Source organism: Mus pahari, chromosome 7 (assembly GCF_900095145.1).
Source record: "Mus pahari chromosome 7, PAHARI_EIJ_v1.1, whole genome shotgun sequence".
Classification (NCBI taxonomy): domain Eukaryota; kingdom Metazoa; phylum Chordata; class Mammalia; order Rodentia; family Muridae; genus Mus; species Mus pahari.
In genome coordinates this window covers 23,686,661-23,695,264 of record NC_034596.1, presented here as the reverse complement: position 1 = coordinate 23,695,264, position 8,604 = coordinate 23,686,661, and the positions used below count along the sequence as shown (strand labels likewise).

At 47.0% G+C, this 8,604-nt stretch overlaps 1 protein-coding gene across 4 annotated transcripts in view; it reads right to left on the bottom strand.

Moving 5' to 3' along the window:
* Mboat2 (membrane bound O-acyltransferase domain containing 2) overlaps positions 1-8,604 on the bottom strand; it is a 133,624-nt gene that overhangs the window by 15,856 nt on the left and 109,164 nt on the right. For all 4 annotated transcript variants that reach the window (XM_029540654.1, XM_021201759.2, XM_021201760.2 and 1 more), the window contains 2 exons: positions 7,574-7,628; positions 460-640 (listed from right to left, as the gene is read on the bottom strand). In XM_029540654.1, the coding sequence (XP_029396514.1) occupies positions 460-640; positions 7,574-7,628 (236 nt within the window). The remainder of the gene's footprint in view (positions 1-459; positions 641-7,573; positions 7,629-8,604) is intronic.

Genomic DNA, 8,604 nt, shown 5'->3' with positions numbered 1-8,604 from the left:
TGGAACTCACTTTGTAGACCAGGCTGGCCTCGAACTCAGAAATCCTCCTGCCTCTGCCTCCTGAGTGCTGGGATTAAAGGCATGCGCCACCACGCCCGGCCATAAAATGTTTTAAGAACAAAAACAAAAACAAAAACAAAAAACAAAGAAGGGAATAGAAGACAAAGACGCAGCTTGGTGGTAGCCCTTACTACATTAGCACAAGGCTCTGCCAAGGCTCTGGGTTCAATCCCACAACATGCATGCATGCACATGCACACAACACACATACACACAAACAGACGTGGGAGGGAGGGAGGGAAGGAGGGAGGAAGGGAGGGAGGAAGGGAAGGAGGAAGGAAAAAAAGAAAGGAACCAATGGGAAAATTAAAACAAGTGAAAACATTAGACTTTCAGAAAACCAGACAGACAGACAGACACTAGGGAGCACAGGGCTCCGGATGAGGCGCACGCCCTTACGTTTGGAGATGGATCTGCTTTTCCATGCTGCTCTTCTTTTCCGTTTTCACTGGGCTGTGCCACGTGGGATGCTCTGCCTTCAATGAAGGCAATGTAGTCTTTGTAGGAGCACAGTGGGCCTGCCAAGATGCCCATGAAGTTGCAGGTATAACTTACATATTCCAGGAGACTTGGCATGCGCCTGCAAGGAGGAGACACACATGTGAGCCATGGCAGAGGCTTTCAGGGTGATCCACGGAAACGTCAGTCACGGGTTCACCACCTTCGCCATTTCCGAAATAAAAGATGCCTTAGTTTTCATTTATATCCATGTAAGAATTCAGGAGGCTGGGGCAGAGAATTCTCAACAGTATTTTTGGACAGATGAGCTGCTTGGTTTTAACTTTCAACTTGACACAACCTACACTCACCTGGGAAGAGTCTTTATAAAGAATTTTGTAGATCAGCATGGCCTGTGAGGGATCAACTTGATTGTTTATGTAGGAAGGACATAAGCCCACTGTAGGGAGCACTGTTCCCTAGGAAGGGAATCCTGGATGAAGCAAGTCAGAAGGAAGCAAGCTGAGAGAAGGGCTCTACCTTTATTTATGTCTCCCTGCTGTTTACTGTGGAACAATACGGTTGGCTGCTTTTAGTTCCTGCTGCTGGGACTACTATGATGAACCGTGTCCTGGTTGGTTTTTCTTTTGTCCATGTGACACAAGCTAGAATTATCTAAGAAAGGGGAACGACAGTGAAAGCATTCTTCCATAAGACTGATCTGTTGGCAATCCACTGGGACATTTTCTTAGTTAGGGATGGATATGGGAGGACCCAGCCCATTGTGGTCAGTGCTATCCCTAGGCAGGTAGTCCTGGAGTATATAAGCGGGCTGAGCAAACCAGGAGGAACAAGGAGGTAAGCAACCCTCCTCCACAGCCTCCACATCAGTTCCTGCCTCTGGATTCTGGCCTTGTGTTCCTGTCTAGATTTCCTCAGTGATGGAGTGTGACCTAAGAGCTGTAAGCTGAAACAAGTTGCTTTGGTCACGGTGTTTTATCATAGCGATAGAAACCCTAACTGAGACAAGCTACAATCTGGAATTATAAGCAAAATAAACCCCCTCTCTCCCCTAACTGGCTTTTTGTTGAGATCTCTTATAGCAATAGAAAAGAAGCTAGTAGAGAGTTTTCAAAAAGGTATTTACAGGCAGCTACAGAGGGGTTTCCATTAGACCCCTCATTAAGGAAAGGAACCTAAGAGGACCATGGTGTGGCATAAGCAATCATCTCTCACAGCACATGTGTCCGCTCATTTGACAAATGCACGCTGCATGCCCATCATGTGGACAACAGGCTCCTGGGTCTGCAGACAGAGCAGTCAGCAAGTGGAATCCTGTATGTATGGAGCTTATAGACAGTGTGTGCGTGTGTGTGTGTGTGTGTGTGTGTATGTGTGTATCAGACTAAAATAGACTATATATAAAATAAGATATATGTGCATTTATATGTACTCTTCAGAGATGCTCAATGCCACAGAGAAAGGGGTCACTTGTTACATGAAGTCAGAGAAGCCTCTTCACTGAAGCAGACTAAACACAAATGAAAGCCGAAGAAGCCCAGGCGCTGAGGAGTGACGAGGACACAGGTGGAACGCACGCAGTGACAGCCGGCTTGACAAGACATGGAAGACAGGACAGGAGAAAAGCCTGCTAATGGAGGTAAGATCACACGGGGCCTGCCTTCCAAGCCACAGAAGAAACAGATCACTCTGGATGAGATGGAAAACTAGTCAGGTTTTAAAGGCCATGTCTCCCATGCACCACTCTGGCCCTGTGTATGCACACAGTGGAGGCACAAAGACCAGGCAGGGGACTATAGCAGATGACAACACCTTGGAGGTGTTGGGAACAGCATGGCGTGTGGCTTCTGACTGCACCTGCGGGGTCAGCTGATGGATTAGTTGTGGGAACCAAGAGAAACAGGAGAAAAGGATGTCTCCACACGCTGGGGTTCCTTTGCCTTGAGGCCTGTCCAAATGGTTCCCAGTGTGTACAGTTTAGTGGGCAGTCCGGTTCATTGACTGAAGATCAAAGGGCAGCTACGCCTAGGCACAGTAAGCAGGCCCCGGGGCAGTGGAGGCTACCTTCCCTCTCAGCATACCATGAGCAGTCTCTTTGGAAAATATTCTGTGGACAAAGACGTGAAGCAAGCACCCTCATATGTGAGAGATTATTGTTATGTATATGGGACATATAGATCAACACCACACTTCCCATTCTGACTGGAAACGCCATCTATTCTTTTTCCTCAGTCTTATTTATTTATTTATTATGTATTTTTGTGGTGGTTGGTACTGGTGTTTGTGTTTTGTTTTACTGTGGTTTTAGAAATTATTTATTTAATTGTGTACATGTGTGTCTTTTTAAAATTAATTTATTTTTGTCTTATATGAGTACACTGTAGCTGTCTTTGGACACACCAGAAGAGGACATCAGATTTCATTACAGATGATTGTGAGCCACCATGTGGTTGCTGGGAATTGAACTCAGGACCTCTGGAAAAAGCAGTCAGGGGTCTTAACCGCTGAGCCATCTCTCCAGCCCCACATGTGTGTCTTTATAGAGGGTTTTCATAATTATCTTTATAAGTAACTACAGAGGGTTTGAATTAATGAAATGAATTAGTGTATACCATGACCATGCAGGAGCCAGATTATGCCAGAAGAGAGTGTCAGATCCTCTGGAACTGCAGTTACAGGCAGTTGTGAGCTACCATGTGGATGCTGAAAACAGAACCTGGACCCTTTACAAAAGCAGTAAATGCTCTTAACTGCTGAGCTATCTCTCCAGCCCACTTCTATCCTTTGAGACAGTCTTGATCCATAGCTCAGTGTCTCACTCTGTGGTTCAGGCTGGCCTTGAACTCCTAACAGTCCTTTTACTTCAGCCTCCTAGGCGTTAGGATCACAGGTGTAAAACCACCATGCCCGACCACCTTCTTTTTTCTTTTTAAAGTTTCAAGCCAGGGCCTCATTATGTAGCCAGAGCCAGCCTGTAGCTCACTTATATTTTCTGTCTCTATCTCTGTCTCATCTCTTGTTTTTGTACTGAGTCAGGGTCGAGAGTTGCCCAGGTGATCCTCAAACTCAGCTGCATGGCTGAACAGGACGTTGACCTGATCCTTGTGCTTCCAGCTCCTACGTGCTGGGATCACAGGCAGACTCCATAGTTCCCACGAGAGAAGATTCTTCTCGACCATAAAATTCACTGAAGAAAGTTTTGGCTCAACTGTCAGAAGAATTTTGTGAAGTGCTGGAACCGCCTGCTGTAATACTTATCACACGAGACACTTGCTGATTTGGTCTGTCCCAACACCAAGGGTGTGTTGCCTTAGGTCAGTCAGGCACCCTTAGCCTCGCTCACTGAGGGTTCAGTACTTCCTTGGTGCAGAGCACTGTCCCGCACGAAAAGATGTTTGCCCTTTACCTACTGGATGTCAGCCTTTCTGGGATCCCAAAACCAGAAATGTCTCCATACATGCTCAAATGTCTCCTGGCCATTCAGAGACGGGAACACACTGATAAACAGACAAAGCTCTCAAGATCAGGACCTTACACTGGGGCAGGACGAAACCCAGCAGGGCAGGGTAGGGCAGGGCAGAGGGCTAGGAGGGCGGGGTTTTAGGTGGGAGGTCGGTATAGTTAAAGAGGAGACACTGGGTGTGGCGGACCGTGTCTACAACCTAGTCCTCGGGACGGATGCAGGAGGATAGAAGTTTGAATTCAGCCTGACCTACAAAAAGGAACCTTGTTCTCCTACCCCAGGACGAGACAAGGAGTGTGTAAACTGAGGCAAGAGTGTGGAGCTCTGGGCTCCATTCTGAGGAGGATGCTGTGGTCAGAACTTAGAAACTTACGTTACACAGGAAAGCACTGGGTGTTCTTATCAGGGAAGTGAAAAACAAAAACAAGACCAAAACAATCCAAAGCCTATTCAGAGAATCTCTGGGGATGGGGAGATGGCTCACTGAGTAAATGTACTTGTGTGTGAAGCCAGAGTTCAAATCTCCCGTATCCATATACAGAGCTGAGTGTGGACACATTCGTACGACACCTGTGTGCAATGAGAACAGAAGCTAGGAACTGGACAGCAAGCAATCCCATAATATCCTTGGGTCTCTGGCCAGGAATGGTGGAAGGAAGCCCTGGCTTCTCGCCTCCTCTGAACTAGACAGTCGGTAGCCCTGACTGGGGCAGTACACAGTGGTGGGGCCTAGAACACCAGACCAGACACTAAGTGACCCCTCTGGCCGACACTGGAACTGAAGCTCTTGACTTCCATAGTGAAATGGGTTACATCAGCTCCCCAACTTTAGACCATCTCCCAAGTGATTTTAGGGGTTACCTCTTTGGGTAGTAGCAGCAGAGGCCCCCCCAAAAGGGAAAACTGGTTCCTTCTGGTCCTGAGGATGAAATCTCTGGCCTAGGAAGAGACCCAACATTCCAAGCTACCAAAACCATGAAAGAGGTAACTACCTGGGCCAGTCAATCACCTGAACAAGGGACCAAGCTAGGAAGGCAGGCTCACCGTAAGCCACACTAAAGAGACAGGCAAAATGATGACCCCCTTTAGATATTATAGTTCCCCTTCTCAGCACTTCCATCTCTGGCCACTCTGTGTCTCAGTTGGGTCTACGTAGCCTTCTGAGTTGAAGTTCAACTTTCCCTTTTCCTACTTTGTCTCGGAGGCCAGGCAGAATCTTACTGTGCTCTTTTTGCTACTAAGTTTTTCTGGCTTGCACATGTACATGCACACACACATACACACAACACATGGACCCAATGTAGAAACCTGCTACAGGTGAGGACAGGAGAAAACCAAGAGCATTCTGAAGAGCAGCCCCTTGGATCTAGTAGTGGACGGTGGTGTGGTGAGAAGCAGCTTTCGGGGGAGGACTGAAAGCTTGCTGGACTTGCTAGTGGAACAGACCTGCAGTGAGAAAATGAAGTCTGCTATTTCCTGCTCGCACCCCAATATTAAATAATGCTACTAGCAGACAAGTGGCAGTGGCAGAGAAATACGTGGCAGGGGACAGACAGAAATCAGAGGCTCCATTGTGGACAGACCTATTGCTATCCGGGATGTGAGGGAGTGTGGCTTGTGGGCTTCAAGCCACCAGAGCATGTGGAAGCACCCGGGGAACGCTGAGAAGTTCAGGTCTAAGTTCTGGGGTACAGCAGCAGTCAGCCACACAGGAGAGGGGCCAAGGGTTGAGTGGGGGAGGTAGAGAAGAAGAAAAGCAAGAGAATGTGGTGCCCAGGAATCCAGTGAGGAGTGGTCTGTTGGGCCAGTGACACTACTGTGGTTGGTCACCATGCCAACAAGGCTGAAGACTCAGGGCAACCATGAAAGGAAGGAAGCCTACATCTGAGCACAGAGAGTGATGGGAGCGTGGTGGCCCGAAGGGGACATGTGACAATACTATCCTCCTCCCCAAGAAGCTGAGGATGACCTTGCTGAGCAGAAAAAATAAAAAGATCCTGATTAAGGTCAGAGGTGAGAAGAGAGCCCTATTCTCTATGGGCAGTTCAAACTCAGAAGTAGAAAAGGAATATTCTGTTACAGCTTCGGGGAGCTTGGAGGGTTTGTGATTACAGACTGACAGACAACCCAGGGCTCAGCTGTCCTTGGTAGTGAGTCCCAGCAGACGCCTCGGGCAGCCTTTGTCAGCATCTTATTTGCCCCACTACAATGAGTCATTTCCCAGTCTACAGTTCACCTGGGCTGTTCTCAGAGTCAGGATGAGGTCGACCCAATGAGGTTACACATAGTAACCATGCGCTGTGTGGACGGCAGAGGGGAGGATGTCTTCATGAACAACTTTCCATCACTGAAGGAAAGGAAATTTAGCTTTCTGCATATGAGCAAGAGCGTGCTAGGATTCTGGAGAATAGAAGAATATAAAATATTTTCAGAGAGAGATTAAGAAAATGTAGTCACTTTGTTGTCGATATGAAGGACCATGGCTTTTTTAATTAAAAGGATTAAATTTTATTTTATATGTATGTGTATTTTACCCACATGCATGTGTGTGCACCCAATGCCCAAATAAGGCAGAAGAGGGGTCCAATCCCCTGGGACTGGAGCTACAGTGGGTGCTGGGGACCAACCTGATCCTCAGCAAGAGCAGCAAATGCGGAGCCATTTCCCTAGCCCCAAGGACCACAGTTTTTAAAACAGTAAGAAATTCAAAATGAACACAGGCAGCAAGAATGAGAATCTGCACTCGGCTTCCTTCCACCATCCAGGCAAGTGGAAAGCAGGGGTTAACTAGGACGGGCCATTCGCCTGGTGGCTGCCTGAGAGGGGAAGAAGAATCAGATGCCTGTGACAGTGTCTGAGATAGTCCAAGGCCAGGAATAGGTCAAGAACCAGTCAGACTGCTCGCCAGGGAGTGTATGCAATGGCTATGTGCTGCTGTTTGGAGACTGGCCACTGAGAAATGGGGAACCCCGGAGAAGATGCACAGAAGGGTCCCAGAGGTCAAAGGATGAACACTGACACACGTCTGTCCACCACTGTGGACATCATTTCATTCTTCCGGCAGGCACGCATTCCTTAATTCTTAATTTAGAAGCAATCACTCCAAAGGTACAAAGAGGAGTTCATCTTTAATTGTGTTAGGTTGAAATAGACGTGGCCAGGAAACCAAGCCACTCTTTAGGCAGCTCTTCCGGAAGCAGAGCAAAGGAAGGTGACGACCAGCTGAGTCCCTCGGATAATAACCAATAACACGTGTGTTGCACCTTCGTGCTGTGTTACTACGCTGGCCCACTCACTGCTGTCAAGTCATTGTCCATGGGTGGCAGTGACTGTTGTTATAGCAGTTGTTACAGTTGCAGACACCGCCATCTGTCCTTTGAGAGTCTCACAGACACAAAACTCAGTGGACCGCTTGTGTTTCACAGGAGGCATGCACAGTACAGAGACACAGGAAGGACCTGGCAGAGTCCCAGAGGGATTGCCAGCCCAGCCCAGAACAACTTGGTAGCCTGCAGCCGTGCAGAGGGAAGACAGTTGCTATGCATGAGCCAGTGAAATGGTACAAACCAAGGTAGATGTGAAGACACATACCTCACAGCTAATCCCCTCTGCGACGGAGTCAGTTCTTCATCCTTTCGAAACATCCCTGAGAATCAGAAAGAAGCACTTTTGTGAGTTATATTTCCTCTTAAGAATGGCACTTGCCTCACTTGAAGTGCATGCTAGTCTCCATGTCTGGTCCCAAATGATTGCCTCTTTCTTTCTCAATGTTAACACTGATTCAATCACAGCTGATCCATCATGTGGTCCAACCCACCTTGCCCTATAAAGGCTAAACATTACACAGGGCGGAGTGAAAGTTACTAGTCTGAAGGAAATTATTATCCAATTAGAAATATCTACCAAATAAATACATTCTAACTCACAAATGTGTTATCTGTCACAGAAAGTGCTAAAGACACATGAGAATTCCTGGAGGATTTTGACAACTAAACTTCAGTGCCATGAAGAGCCAGTCACCCAGCAAGCAGCGGTGGTGCTGATCTCTACAATGCCATGCATACACACAGAAGCACAAGCATCATCTTGACTTTGTCTGGTCTCAATCGGAGGCCATTGCTACAGCCAAACAACTAACTAGATCCACAGGCTTCAAAAGAATGAAGAAGAAACACTAAGTTCAACTTAAAGCCCCCCAACCCCAAAAGAAAAGAAAAAGAAAAAGAAAAAGAGAATCAATCTGAAGACAAAGGGAGACTAAATTAAGCAAACAATACTCTTAAAAAGCTTTTGTAGGAAATAAAAAAATAATAATAATAACACTGTCCAAAGACATATATTTCAAGCCATTAAAAGACACTGAGAGAGAGACAAAAACCAGGAGCAACGAACTATAAAAGAAACACAGACAACCAATTAACATACAAATCATTAACTTCATGATCAATTATAAGAACATAATTAGTTAAGAAATGTCCGAGCCGGGCGTGGTGGCGCACGCCTTTAATCCCAGCACTCGGGAGGCAGAGGTAGGCGGATTTCTGAGTTCGAGGCCAGCCTGGTCTACAAAGTGAGTTCCAGGACAGCCAGGGCTACACAGAGAAACCCTGTCTCGAAAAAAA